At 45.2% G+C, this 15,714-nt stretch overlaps 2 protein-coding genes across 2 annotated transcripts in view; both read left to right on the top strand.

Annotated features, from left to right (window-relative positions):
- Positions 1-15,714, top strand: part of LOC143817492 (olfactory receptor 52A1-like) — a 165,878-nt gene that overhangs the window by 22,019 nt on the left and 128,145 nt on the right. The gene's annotated exons all lie outside the window — the stretch shown is intronic.
- Positions 3,618-4,592, top strand: LOC143817861 (olfactory receptor 52K1-like). The gene has a single exon (XM_077299323.1). It carries the CDS (start codon positions 3,618-3,620, stop codon positions 4,590-4,592), a length of 975 nt encoding a protein of 324 aa, XP_077155438.1.

Below are 15,714 nucleotides of genomic sequence, written 5' to 3'. Positions count from 1 at the left end.
GATCCAGCAGATTACCTCTCATAGTCTATGTGACAGGACCAGATTCAGCAGATTACCTCTCATAGTCTATGTGACAGGACCAGATCCAGCAGATTACCTCTCATAGTCTATGTGACAGGACCAGATCCAGCAGATTACCTCTCATAGTCTATGTGACAGGACCAGATCCAGCAGATTACCTCTCATAGTCTATGTGACAGGACCAGATCCAGCAGATTACCTCTCATAGTCTATGTGACAGGACCAGATCCAGCAGATTACCTCTCATAGTCTATGTGACAGGACCAGATCCAGCAGATTACCTCTCATAGTCTATGTGACAGGACCAGATCCAGCAGATTACCTCCCCTGGTCGGTTCATTTCCCAGCTGAGAGAGGTTATTGTCCTGAACTGTTGATAAGAAATCGCAGCTTTTAGCACAACCAGAAGATTCCATGTCCCATTGAATGTCTGAATAGTTAAAATCTCCCATTATAGATCCCTATTACTGTTTGCTGCCTTTTTAATTTGTTGCAGCATTTCATCCTCTACCTGCTCCTCCATATTGGAAGGCTTGTAGCAAACTCCATTATTGCCGTCCCCTCGTACATTTACCCATAGTGATGCTTCATTGCTGTAATTCCCCCCAGTGTCTTCATTGAGCACAGGTTGTAATTTGGATTTTACGAAGATACACACCCCTCTGCCTTTTTATCTTTCCTGTCCTTTCTAAGCATAGTGTACCTCTCTACGTTTATTACCCAGTCATGGCTTTCGTCCAGCCAGGTTTCCGTAATGCCCACCACATTGTATTCTAGACGTCTTGCATTTGCCAGCAGACATTTAATAGCACATTTATCGCTCCTTCTCACCTCCCTGTGTTCCTCTGTATCTGTCTCGTCACTCATCTGTGGAGTCCTGCACGCTCCTTTCTTCTCAGATATTCATGTTCTAGTTTGGATTGATAAATTCCAGTGTCTCAGGCCTTAGGGTTAGGTCTCCAGTGCATTAACCATTCGTTCACCATTGCAGCCGGCGACCTTCAGCAGGTCGAGTGGCTCCATCTTTGTCCTATTGTGAGGCTTAACCAGAGGCTAGGCTTTATAGGAGATCCACAATTACACCAACACTGCAATACTGCAGGATTTAGTGCACGGAATCGAACCATCGCAAGCTAAAAGGGGAGTAAAAAAAAAGTTTAAAAGCAAATAAACAATATAAAATGTTTAAATCACCTTGGAAAGTAGAGAAATTAAATATGAAAAATAAACAATGGTAACATTGTCTCTATAAAAAACCAATCGATGAAAATATAATGTTGTTTCAACTGTTTGTTAAAAGACACAGAGTTCTTAGTAATACTGTTTTATGCTATTTTTGATCAAAACAGTATTACTAAGAAGTCTGTGTTATTTAAATGCACCTTTGCTTTTTACTTATTTAGTTACATCAGGGTTTTGCTCATGTTTTCTCTTGTAGGTTTTAGGTTTTATGGCCAATGTGAACATGAGTTTATGTGCTGCATGTGTACTAACTCAAACCAAGCTCAGTTTGTGTATTTTTTAAAAGACAAAAATAAATCACAAAATCCAGAATTGCTTTTTCTTTGTTGCCGCACTTCCCTAAAAAATTATAATAAAAAGCGAACAATAAATTGCATATACCCAAAATGGTATCCGCAAAAAGAGCAACTGAGGAAGCAAGAAAGTAAGAACTCACACAGCTCCATTGGTAGAAAAAAAAGCAAGAGTCTGTAAAAAATTGTAATCACTAAAATCTAGGTGGTGATACATGTGCTGACCCACGAGCAGCATGCATCAGGCACCGGCTATACGATCTCAGCCGGGTATGTTTGATTCTGAAATACCGCAGTTTAATATCTGCCGGGGACGAGCCGCGTGGCAGACTAGTCAGACCGGCGGGTCTTTGGTAGATTCTCCCCACCCTCCACCCTGGAGTGACGAGTCTTTCCCTGCATGCGTGTATCACTCAAGAACAGTGGGTGTGGAGAAGCCACAAGGGACCGCCTGTCTGACTAGTCTCCGGCGAGCCTCGGTCTCGATAGTGCCATAATTATTTTGATCTGGGAAATCAGATTCCCAAATTATTTTTACCACACAATGAACGGTGTAAAAACAAAACCCCCCAAAACAGTGCTGGAATTGAGCTTTTTCACCATTTCACCCCATTTGGGTTTTTTTCTCCAATTTTTACTACATACTCACCAACATTCTGGATCGCTCCGAGAGGACCGTGGGGTACTCGGTACCAGTTCCGATGTTCACTGGGGGATGTCACAGTGGCTGACCCGATCCATGGCCCTGGGACGTCTGTATAAAAGGGAAAGGTCTTTAAAGGGATAACGTTTATGTTCGTGACGCCACCTGTGGTATTCGGTCAGGGTGACCGACGCTGCTTTAAGGGGTCCGCTGGGGTGATGTTATGGCAGCTAGATGGTATACCTTCCCACAGGTGAAGTATATCCCCAGGGCTTCCCAGTGTGTAGATGGTGGATGGTGAGAGGCGGAGAGAAGAACGAGGACACAATGCTGCAGTCTCTTTACCTTTACTGAAGAGTTCAGCATCCACAGTCCAGGGCACCAGATCACCGGGCAGGCAGAGTCCGGCCGGTTTGGAGGCAAGTCCAGAGTTCCCTTGTCCAGGTGGAAATCAATAGCCTTCTCTTGCGCTGTGGTGGTGTAGTCCCGTACTGCCTGGCTTCACATAAGTGTCTTGCAGATGTGCTCTCTCTGTCCCCCATTTAGGATAGGACAAAACCCGTATGACTGGTGACTTGAGCATGTTTATAGGGTCTCTTAGATAACCTGGCTTTGTAGGTGTCACCGTGCCTCCTGGGTGTAGGTGCGGACAGGTAACCTGCAATTACCTGTCCTGCCGGTCTCTGAAATAAGGCGTAGAGGTCCTTACTCCCTCGGTGTTCCGGCTACCGGGATTCTGCGCCTCAGAAGGAGGCAGCCTGAGCGGGGCTGGTCCCCTTCTGGTATCCTCTCCTTTGCTTCAACTTCCTTGACGCTCACTGCAATGCAATTCTACCTTTCAATGTCTTTCTGGGAGCTGCAGGTCTGAGGGCACGCACAGCTCCATGGACCCTCTGTCCTCCTCAGACTCCGGTCTGGAACTAACTGAGCTGAGCTCAGCCAGCAACTAACTACTTTCCCTACAGACTACCAGTTATATATATATGGGGAGTGACCTAATAAATAGCAGCAAAAGCTGCCCCTGGTGGCCTGGAGTATGAAATGCGTTGCATGTTTGTGATACCTGGATGCAGTTATCCGTTCTTGCCTCCAAACATAGCATCACTTTCCCCGAGAGGAAAGCAATACCACTGTGACGGCCAGGACCCTGGGGCGCCACAATTCAACGTGGGAGAATGAGCTGTTTTACTAAGGACACAAAATGACCATTACCTTTATCACCACAATACTGAGTATTACATTAAAAAGAAACCCACAAACCAATCGAAAAGTCCCTCCACAACACAAGCCTGCAGTTGTTTATGCTCCAAAAATCTGCTTCACAATAAATCCTTATATTTCTTGTCTCCTTTTCCTCAGATACCGAAAATGATCTCCCACAAGTTTCGTCTTTCCTAGTAGTTGACTTATTGCAATCAATGCTTCTCATCTCCAATATCAGCACCCAAATGCCAGCCGCATTCTTCCTTATCGGGATCTCTGGGTTGGAAGATCTTGGTATTTTGGTATCCATTTTCTTCTGCGTCGTCTATATCTTGGCCATTCTTGGAAACTTCTCAATAACATACATAATCTGGACTCATAAGAGCCTCCATGGACCCATGTACTTCTTCCTGGCCATGTTGGCAATCAATGACCTGGCCTTCTCAAGCTCCACCGTGCCAAAGATGCTGGGAATTTTCTGGACGCGTGATAGCCGCATTGATGCTTTTTCTTGTCTTGTTCAGATGTTTTTTGTTCACTTCCTGTCAGTGGTGGAGTCGGGGATCTTGGCCGCCATGGCTTATGACCGCTACATCGCTATCTGTTCCCCGCTTAGATACACGTCGATTCTTACCTTCATAGTTCTGGAGAGAATTGCGGCTTCCATCCTGGTCAGAGCCTTTCTCACCATTTTCCCCATTCCAGTTCTGGTTGGGCGGTTGCAGTATTGTGTCGGTGATGTGGTGTTGCACTCGTACTGCGATCACATGGCTGTAGTGAATGTGGCGTGTGGAGATACAAGAGTGAACAGTATTTATGGCCTTGTCTTGTCTCTTTCTATCACCGGCTTTGACCTGATGTTTATTGGACTTTCGTATATGATGATTTTGCGGGCCATATTCCAGCTGCCATCCAGGAACGCTCGTCGCAAGGCAGTGGGAACGTGTGGCTCTCACATTTGTGTCATCATTGCAGCCTATGTACCTGGAATATTCACCTTTGTGACTTACAGGTTTGGACAGAAGATAGTTTCACAAAATGTTCACATCTTCCTAGCAAATATCTACATTGCGTTCCCGGCATTCTTGAACCCGATCATCTATGGTGTGAAGACAAACCAAATTAGAAACTCGGCCCTGAAGATGCTCCAGGTGAAGCAGAAGATGTGCAGTCGAGGCCAAAAGTTTTAAACGGACACAAGTATTGTTCTTCACAAATTTTGTTGCTTCAGTTTTTTTGCGGCAATTTGCATTAACTTTAGATTGTGAAGAGGGATCAGATGAACTGCAAAAGTTGCAAAGACAATCCTTGAAAGAAAAAAAGGGGTGGACCAGCTAAAGTCATTCCTTGCCATGAAAATTAATTTAACTGCAAACCCTCCATTTTCACTGAGTAAAATCATAATATGACCTGCTGACATAATTTCAGTGATCTTCTCATTAGCGCAGGAGAAAGTGTAAACAAGGACAAGGCAGCTGGTATCACTCTGTCGTGCTGATTTAATAATGAGAGCAGACAGGGTGTTTTCTAATTGGGCTGGTGCCTGAGATTATTGTCTTTTTCTGTTAACCATAGGTACCTTCAAGTAAACACGCACAGTTATCATTGAATTGCATCAAAAGGGATTTACAGGCAAGGACATTGCTGCTTATAGGATTGCCACTAAATCACCCATTTATTGGATAATCAAAAACTTTAAAGAATGAAGTTCAATTGCTGCAAAGGATTCATGGAGCCCCAGCAAGTGCCAGGACCGTCTCCTAAAGAGGATTCAGCTACAGGATCGGTCCAACAGCAGTGAAGAGCTTGCTCAGAAATGGCAGTGGCAAATGTCAGCGCATCTGCACACAGTGAGGTGAAAGCTTCTGGAGGCTGCCGAGTGTCAATAAAGGCAGGAAAGAGGCCACTTAAGACATGAAGACTTATGAAGACACTGTATTTACAGGGGGCTGAGCTGACAATCTCTCACACATGATATACAGGCTGGTTGTCAGCAGTAATAGATGAGGAGCTTGTTTTGCATAAGGAGTGTGGTCTTAAGTCTGATCACATGTGATTATATCAGTGATGTCTTCACTGGGAGGTGAAGACACTAATTTGCCAAAATATAAATGAAATACAAATTGTTTTTATGATTGATGATGTAAGGATTGTACCGGGATCATGAAATACCCCACCCCCTCCTCTTGTGTTAATATGGTTCTAATTAATGTGAAGTATGCGCGTGTGGCTTTTCCCTTTGAGAATGCTGTTATGTATATAATGTAATGTATATAATTTGACATGTCGTGCACTTGTTACATATGGAAAGTGTAGTACTCGTTTCTGGTCACTATACGGGGGAACAAAAGTATACATAGTTTATTGTAGGAGGGGTCAGCTGCAGTTAAGATAGGGAAGACTTCCTGATTTGGGACAGAAGGGCCCGGGTGCCCAGACAGTCCACACCGGCTTAAATGCCCAGGGCAATAGCAGTGATTGTGTGGATATACATTTCATACACATTTTAGAGGGTAACTGTACAATAATAAATTATCGTACATACTGCTACTCTGTTGATTGTAAGGAGTATGCTGGAGGGCACATGTGCAATAAATCTGTGCAATAACCTGCTGTATATAATACTATCTTTGAAAGCAGTTTGCTGGAGGGCATCTGTGCAATATCCTGTGCAATAGACCGTTGTACATAAGATTACCTTGACAAATTCGAAGTGGTCTGCATGGTATTTGTTATGCGGCACCTCAGCTAAGTTAATACTATTGAAAGCAGTCTGCTGGAGGGCATCTGTACAAAATCCTGTGCAAGAGACTGCTGTACATAATACTACTTATAAACTATAAGTGGTTTGCACAATATTTGCCATGCGGCACTTTATTTAAAATTATAACTTCATTACACACAGAGCAAAATACTCCCCTGACCCAGTTTGGTTACATATCTTTCACTGTCCCCTTTCCTTTCCCCCCCTCCCTCCTCCCCCCTCCCCCTCCTTCCCAAGTCTGTGGACAGGGCTACTGAGGAGCAGCCGACGAGAGCGGGGGCGCCACTGGCGTGTTTATTTAGGGGTGCCAACCTCCGCAGCCAGGTAGGGACAGTATTGATTAGGGTTTGTGAGGGTCAGCTATACTAGGCCTTTCACAGCATATCATACTAGCACTCTATATCTTGATTGTAGTGTTTTTGTGATCATGAGTTGATACAAGGGCTACCCCAGTTTTCTGGTAGTGTAGGCCAATTAATTATATTTATCTATTGCTGTGGCCGTCACATTTAACATTTATCCCTTATTGTTCACCACCCCCCTTTCCATTTCATTTTCCAGCGGCACGTGTGTTGTGGATACGGGCCTTTTCTTGCTGTCCTGCTGTTTAGTAGGGTTTAGTAGATTATATCAGGACGAGCCGCCGGTGAGTGGGGGCGCCATTTTGCATACAAGCTAGGGTGCCAACCTCCACTGATAGGAAGGGTGGACTAGGGATTTATAGGGATTAATAGGAGCCCAATCTTTTATATTTAGTGTAGGTTTGCGGGGTTTTTTGTCTATTACAATTTTTAAATATTTTTCTAATAAAGTATTTTTAGGTATTAGTCGGTTTTTGAAATAAAGTGTTTGAATACTATACCAACTTATCCACATATAATTTGATTCAATAGCAGTGACCACGCAACATTCGTTAAGAGAGGAGCCCACCATCCACACACAGCATTGGGCCTGAGCAACAGTGGCCAGTACAACAACGGGAAAGGAGAATCAAGAAAGAAGCAGTGACAGGATGGGGACACAGGTAGCTCCATGATGTGGCAGCTTATAGCTTGGGCAGATGCCCTCAGTACCAGTACAAAATGGCTGAGGGAACTCTCAGAAGCAGTGAGCTTGGAACAGGAGTACGTTGGGTTGCCACGTAGTACAGTACACAAGGGCAGGTCGCTCACCAAGTTGCAATTGTCTTCAGGGATGGAAATTCTCTGGTCTGGTGTGAAACAGACTAAGGAAGGACTAACCATAGCAGAGCTGAATTGGGAGGACACTGAGGAACCGTGTGGCGCTGTCCGACCCGGGGGTGTGCTATGTGACAGCAAAGAAAGTGCAGGGAAAGAAGAGATGAGTAATGTGAATCCTGTTGTAAATGCTGTGAAGAATCCGGATGTGCTGCGTAAAGAAAATAGTAAAGTAGTTTATTTGAAATTTGGAATGGATTGTGTCTCAATTTTTTTTTAACACCGCCTAATGGGAGCCTACAGCATAGCAGTAGTGGAGCCACAGGTATGCAAAGTAATTGACATTGTTTTGATGTGATGGAAGGCCAGGGCACAGAAGCCCCCATATCCTCGGCCATGACTACGGCCCTGGTCTTCCCTCACAATGACTTTTTACATTTGGACATAATTATGTAAAAATAAATCTTGAGAAAATCATCCTTTTTACACAATTTTGTTGTATTTCAGCTTTGTAGACCCCAGGTCTTTGTAGACTGGTGTACTTACCCTGAAAATCAGAATGCCTGTATAGTCCAGTTTGAAAGTTTTCCCATAGATATTAAAATGACTATAGTGAAATATGTATAGGTATGGAAGTATGACTAGCAGTAATTTAACATCTGTCCTGAGACTGCAGGACTCATAGGGGTCACAGCTTATGTTATCCTGAGAAGGCAGTCTCGTGTCTCCAATCTCACCAGGGGGCCTTGCTAAGAACCAGGAAGTGGAAACAATTAACACCTTCTGGCTCTTTTGAAGAGAGATGTCAATTACAGCCTGACACTATGTATGAGAAAGCTGTGAGATAGCGCTTACTGCATGTGTTGGGGGACACTCGCTTAGCAATAGGATTCAGTCACACAGCCATGATTTTCTCTATTAAACAGTCCATGCGGTTTATTATGCAGTTATAAACCGGGTCATGCACAGTTCATTATATACTTCATGGAACACAATAGGCACCAACAGGTGACATTAATTTGCAGCTTTAACTTTGATACTTCTTATACGGCTTTAACTCACAGTTCAGACTCTACACCCGCCAGTCCTCCTTGACTAGTCCCTGGGGGGTGTCCGTACACCATTTCAATGTCTCTACTCATATAGCACACACGACATTGGACCTCACTTCGTCCAGTAACCGTGGGAGACCACACAGTTCATTACTGACCCCCATCAGTGCACACAGTTCCCCAACTCTGGGCTACCTTTCTGGAACTCCTGCTCCACACGCTGACTCCTTGTCAGTCCACACTCCTGGGAAGCAGCCTAACAGGGATCATTGTCCTTGTGACCAGGGCACTCTCAACAGTCCACAGCCTCCAAAGGTTGGTAGCTCCCGAACACAGTAGCCGACCGACTCTGCACATTCGGCCTCTGAGTGCGCTATTCAGGGATCCGATCCTACTCAGAGGATCTCCCAGCACACAAGTCTTCAGGTCCATGGCCTCTCAGTGCGCTATTCAGGGATCCGGTCCACATCTAGGACCTCCCAACACACAAGTCTTCCAGGACCTACACACTCTCATGTGACCACACCATGGTCACATTATGTAGTTGTAACCACTCCCATAGATGTGAGGTGTGTGTGGTTAGTCAGACCCGCCCAGCTCTCCAACTAACCCTGCAAGGCTCCCTTTACAACTATGCAAATACTTGTGGGACTACAGGTCCCAGAACAACATCTGGAAGTGCATGGAAGTGCATGGAAGTGCAACATGGAAGTGCATCTGAACAGCAAGGTGGATTGCTGTTGAGGGGAGATAGAGAGAAAAAAAAATCTATAAATCTTCAGCACAGCGAGTGTGAGCGAGCTGAGTGTGACCTGAGCGTAAGTGTGAACGGCAGTAAGTGTGTGACTTGTGATTCAGTGACTTTGGAATCAGGGAGTTTCCAAGGGAGGAATTGCTTCTGTTTTTTTTTTTTTTTTTTTTTTTTTAATTAATACTTTGTATTTATTTTTAATTAACGCTTCTGTCTGGTGCAATCCCCATTAGGAAATGTGCTCCACAATTGTTAATGCCATCCAGTGCACATCTTGCCACATGTATGCAGTCCTTGACCAGCCGGTGGAGGGTGCACACTGCTGTGCGAGATGTGAGCACATTGTGCATTTGGAAACCCAGATACTGGATCTAAATGTGCAGCTGGCAACACTGAGATCCATAGACAATATGGAGAGGAGTCTTCTGCTCACAGAGCAGACGCTCAATGGGATAGATGAGGGGGATGGTAGGATGGAGCTGCAGGACAGTGTGGCAGTTAGCTGGGTGACAGATAGAAGGCGGGGTAGAGGGAAGAGTGCCAGGGAGGCTAGTCCTGATCTGGCTCACCCCAATAAGTTTGCTAAGTTGGCAGATGAGGGGGGTGCCAGTACAGGGGTAGCACTGCTGCAGCCAGGCATGTCCTCTGAAAGCCGGAGGAGTGACTGCTCCAGTAAGGGGGGAAATAGGAGAGCAGGGCAGGCCAGACAGGTGCTGGTAGTGGGGGACTCAATTATTAGGGGAACAGATAGGGCAATCTGTCACAGGGATCGTCGGACGGTGTGCTGCCTACCTGGCGCTCGAGTCCGACACATCGCTGATCGGGTGGACAGATTACTGGGAGGGGCTGGTGAGGACCCAGCGGTCATGGTGCACATTGGCACAAATGACAGTTAGAGGTAGGTGGAAGGTCCTTAAAGATGATTTCAGGGAATTAGGCTGCAAGCTGAAAGCAAGGACCTCCAACGTGGTATTTTCAGAAATACTGCCTGTACCACGTGCCACGCCAGAGAGGCAACGGGAGATTAGGGAGGTTAATAAGTGGCTCAAGAATTGGTGTAGGAAGGAGGGGTTTGGGTTCCTGCAGAACTGGGCCGACTTCTCAGTTGGCTACAGGCTCTACGCTAGGGACGGGCTGCACCTCACTGGGGAAGGTGCCGCTGTGCTGGGGGAGAAAAAGGCTAGAAGGTTGGAGGAGTGTTTAAACTAGGGATTGGGGGGGAGGGTATTCATTTTATAGGAGGGGAAGATAGTGCAGATAGAGACCTGGGCACAAATAAGGAAGTTGGGGGTGGCGGTGGCATGGGGGGTGGGGTTAGAACAGTTAGTAATTTAAGAAAGAATAGAGGTACAGAGAGGAACATCAAGTGCATGTATACTAATGCCAGAAGCCTCGCCAACAAAATGGATGAATTAGAACTAATGTTGTTGGAGCATAATGATGACATGGTGGGGATATCTGAGACGTGGCTGGATGAGAGCCATGACTGGGCTGTTAACTTGCAGGGCTATAGCCTGTTCAGAAATGACCGTACAGATAAGCGAGGGGGTGGGGTGTGTCTGTATGTAAAATCTTCCTTAAAACCCATCCGGTGTGATAATATAGGTGAATCTAATGAAAATGTAGAGTCCCTGTGGGTGGAGATAAGGGGAGGGGGAAAAAATAATAAATTACTGATAGGGGTTTGTTATAAATCTCCAAAAGTAATGGAAGCAATGGAGAATATCCTCGTAAAGCAAATAGATGAAGCTGCGACTCAAGGAGAAGTCATTATTATGGGGGACTTCAACTACCCTGAAATAGATTGGGGAACAGAAACCTGCAGTTCCAGCAAAGGTAATCGGTTTTTGACAACTATGAGAGACAATTACCTTTCACAACTGGTTCAGGACCAAACAAGGAGGGGGGCACTGCTAGACCTAATATTAACCAACAGGCCAGACCGCATAGCAAATATAAGGGTTGGGGGTCACTGGGGGAATAGTGATCACAAAATAATAAGTTTTCATGTCTCCTTTAATAAGATGTGTAGTAGAGGGGTGACAAGGACACTAAACTTCAGGAGGGCAAATTTCCAACGGATGAGAGAGGATCTTGGTGCAATTAACTGGGACGATATCCTGAGACATAAAAATACACAAAGAAAATGGGAGACGTTTATTAGCCTCCTGGATAGGACCTGTGCACAGTATATACCGTATGGGAATAAACATACTAGAAATAGGAGGAAACCAATATGGCTAAATAGAGCTGTAAGGGGCGCAATAAGGGACAAAAAGAAAGCATTTAGAGAATTAAAGGAAGTAGGTAGTGAGGAGGCATTAAATAAATACAGAAAATTAAATAAATTCTGTAAAAAGCAAATCAAGGCAGCAAAGATTGAGACAGAGAGACTCATTGCCAGAGAGAGTAAAAATAAGCCCAAAATATTCTTTAACTACATAAATAGTAAGAAAATAAAAAATGACAGTGTTGGCCCCCTTAAAAATAGTCTGGGTGAAATGGTGGATGAGGATGAGGAAAAAGCCAATATGCTAAATGACTTTTTTTCATCAGTATTTACAAAAGAAAATCCCATGGCGACAATATGATGTTGTGAATTTGCTTTTTGCTCCCTCTAGTGGTTACTAGTTTTTTGACTCTGGTTTTTCTGTCATTCCTTTTATCCGCACCTGGGTCGTTAGTTAGGGGTGTTGCTATATAAGCTCCCTGGACCTTCAGTTCAATGCCTGGCAACGTAGTTATCAGAGCTAGTCTGCTGTGCTCTTGTCTACTGATCCTGGTTCCAGTTATATCAGCTAAGTCTGCCTTTTGCTTTTTGCTATTTGTTTTGGTTTTGTATTTTTGTCCAGCTTGTTCCAAATCTATATCCTGACCTTTGCTGGAAGCTCTAGGGGGCTGGTGTTCTCCCCCCGGACCGTTAGACGGTTCGGGGGTTCTTGAATTTCCAGTGTGGATTTTGATAGGGTTTTTTTTGACCATATAAGTTACCTTTCTTTATTCTGCTATCAGTAAGCGGGCCTCTCTGTGCTAAACCTGGTTCATTTCTGTGTTTGTCATTTCTTCTTACCTCACCGTCATTATTTGTGGGGGGCTTCTATCCAGCTTTGGGGTCCCCTTCTCTGGAGGCAAGAAAGGTCTTTGTTTTCCTCTACTAGGGGTAGCTAGATTCTCCGGCTGGCGCGTGTCATCTAGAATCAACGTAGGAATGATCCCCGGCTACTTCTAGTGTTGGCGTTAGGAGTAGATATATGGTCAACCCAGTTACCACTGCCCTATGAGCTGGATTTTTGTATTCTGCAGACTTCCACGTTCCTCTGAGACCCTCGCCATTGGGGTCATAACAGTTTGCCAGGCCAGTATTAAATGTTTAATGCATTGCAGAAGAGGGATTATAAGAAAGAAGATTCTGAGTTTTTTTTTTTTTTCCTTCTTCCCCTTTACCTCAGAGTGGCTATGCTTGCTGCAGACATGAATGTCCAGACCTTGATTACAAGTGTGGACCAGCTGGCTACTCGTGTGCAGGGCATACAAGACTATGTTATCAGTAATCCTAGGTCAGAACCTAAAATACCGATTCCTGAACTGTTTTCCGGAGACAGGTTTAAGTTTAGGAATTTCGTGAATAATTGTAAATTGTTTTTGTCCCTGAGACCCTGTTCATCAGGAGATTCTGCTCAGCAAGTAAAAATTGTTATTTCGTTCTTACGGGGCGACCCTCAGGATTGGGCTTTTTCGCTGGCGCCAGGAGATCCGGCATTGGCTGATCTTGATGCGTTTTTTCTGGCGCTCGGTTTACTTTATGAGGAACCCAATCTTGAGATTCAGGCAGAAAAGGCCTTGCTGTCTATGTCTCAGGGGCAGGACGAGGCTGAAGTGTATTGCCAAAAATTTCGGAAATGGTCCGTGCTGACACATTGGAACGAGTGTGCACTGGCCGCTAATTTTAGAAATGGCCTTTCTGAAGCCATTAAGAATGTTATGGTGGGTTTTCCCATTCCCACAGGTCTGAATGATACTATGGCATTGGCTATTCAAATTGACCGGCGGTTGCGGGAGCGCAAAACCGCAAATTCCCTCATGGTGTTGTCTGAACAGACACCTAATTCGGTGCAATGTGATAGAAAAACCGCAAATTCCCTCATGGTGTTGTCTGAACAGACACCTGATTTAATGCAATGTGATAGAATCCTGACTAGAAATGAGCGGAAAATTCATAGACGCCGGAATGGCTTGTGCTACTACTGTGGTGATTCTACACATGTTATCTCAGCATGCTCTAAACGTATAGCTAAGGTTATTAGTCCTATCACCGTTGGTAATTTGCAACCTAAATTTATTCTGTCTGTAACTTTGATTTGCTCACTGTCATCTTATCCTGTCATGGCGTTTGTAGATTCAGGTGCTGCCCTGAGTCTCATGGATCTCTCATTTGCTAAGCGCTGTGGTTTTACTCTTGAACCATTAGAAAATCCTATTCCTCTTAGGGGTATTGATGCTACGCCATTGGCAGCAAATAAACCGCAGTATTGGACTCAGGTTACCATGTGCATGACTCCTGAACACCGCGAGGTGATACGTTTCCTGGTTTTACATAAAATGCATGATTTGGTCGTTTTAGGGCTGCCATGGTTACAGACCCATAATCCAGTCCTGGACTGGAAGGCTATGTCAGTCTCAAGTTGGGGCTGTCGTGGTATTCATGAGGATTCCCTGCCTGTGTCTATGGCTTCTTCTACGCCTTCGGAAGTTCCGGAGTATTTGTCTGATTATCAGGATGTCTTCAGTGAGTCTGAGTCCAGTGCACTGCCTCCTCATAGGGACTGTGACTGTGCTATAGATTTGATCCCAGGCAGTAAATTTCCTAAGGGAAGACTGTTTAATCTGTCGGTACCTGAACATACCGCTATGCGTTCATATATCAAGGAGTCTCTGGAAAAAGGACATATTCGTCCGTCTTCTTCCCCTCTTGGTGCGGGATTCTTTTTTGTGGCAAAAAAGGACGGATCTTTGAGACCTTGTATTGATTATCGGCTTTTAAATAAGATCACTGTCAAATTTCAGTATCCTTTACCGCTGTTGTCTGACTTGTTTGCCCGGATTAAGGGTGCCAAGTGGTTCACCAAGATAGACCTTCGTGGTGCGTACAACCTTGTGCGCATTAAGCAAGGTGATGAATGGAAAACCGCATTCAATACGCCCGAAGGTCATTTTGAGTACTTGGTGATGCCTTTTGGGCTCTCCAATGCGCCTTCAGTTTTTCAGTCCTTTATGCATGACATTTTCCGGAAGTATCTGGATAAATTTTTGATTGTTTATCTGGATGATATTTTGGTTTTTTCTGATGATTGGGATTCGCATGTGGAGCAGGTCAGGTTGGTCTTTGAAATTTTGCGTGAAAATTCTTTGTTTGTCAAGGGCTCAAAGTGTCTCTTTGGTGTACAGAAGGTTCCCTTTTTGGGGTTCATTTTTTCCCCTTCTGCTGTGGAGATGGACCCAGTCAAGGTCCGAGCTATTCTTGATTGGACTCAGCCCTCGTCAGTTAAGAGTCTTCAGAAGTTCTTGGGCTTCGCTAACTTCTACCGTCGTTTTATCGCTAATTTTTCTAGCATTGTGAAACCTTTGACGGATATGACCAAGAAGGGCTCCGATGTAGCTAACTGGGCTCCTGCTGCCGTGGAGGCTTTCCAGGAGTTGAAACGCCGGTTTACTTCGGCGCCTGTTTTGTGCCAGCCTGACGTCTCACTTCCCTTTCAGGTTGAGGTGGATGCTTCGGAGATTGGGGCAGGGGCCGTTTTGTCGCAGAGAGGCCCTGGTTGCTCTGTTATGAAACCTTGTGCCTTTTTCTCTAGGAAGTTTTCGCCTGCCGAGCGAAATTATGATGTGGGCAATCGGGAGTTGTTGGCCATGAAATGGGCATTTGAGGAGTGGCGTCATTGGCTCGAGGGTGCTAAGCATCGTGTGGTGGTCTTGACTGATCACAAAAATCTGATGTATCTCGAGTCTGCTAAACGCCTTAATCCGAGACAGGCCCGCTGGTCATTGTTTTTCTCCCGCTTTGATTTTGTTGTCTCGTATTTACCAGGTTCAAAGAATGTGAAGGCCGATGCTCTTTCTAGGAGCTTTGTGCCTGATGCTCCTGGAGTCGCTGATCCTGTTGGTATTCTTAAAGATGGAGTTATCTTGTCAGCTATTTCTCCGGATCTGCGACGTGTGTTGCAGAGATTTCAGGCTGATAGGCCTGAGTCTTGTCCACCTGACAGACTGTTTGTCCCGGATAAGTGGACCAGCAGAGTCATTTCCGAGGTTCATTCCTCGGTGTTGGCAGGTCACCCGGGAATTTTTGGCACCAGAGATCTGGTGGCCAGGTCCTTTTGGTGGCCTTCCTTGTCAAGGGATGTGCGGTCATTTGTGCAGTCCTGTGGGACTTGTGCTCGAGCTAAGCCTTGCTGTTCTCGTGCCAGCGGTTTGCTCTTGCCCTTGCCTGTCCCGAAGAGACCTTGGACACATATCTCCATGGATTTCATTTCTGATCTTCCGCTATCTCAGGGCATGTCCGTTATCTGG

The sequence above is a fragment of the Ranitomeya variabilis genome, chromosome 3 (genome assembly GCF_051348905.1).
Source record: "Ranitomeya variabilis isolate aRanVar5 chromosome 3, aRanVar5.hap1, whole genome shotgun sequence".
In the NCBI taxonomy this organism is placed as follows: Eukaryota; Metazoa; Chordata; class Amphibia; order Anura; family Dendrobatidae; genus Ranitomeya; species Ranitomeya variabilis.
The sequence above is the reverse complement of the archived record's forward strand: the minus strand, read 5'-3'. Positions and strand labels throughout refer to the sequence as shown.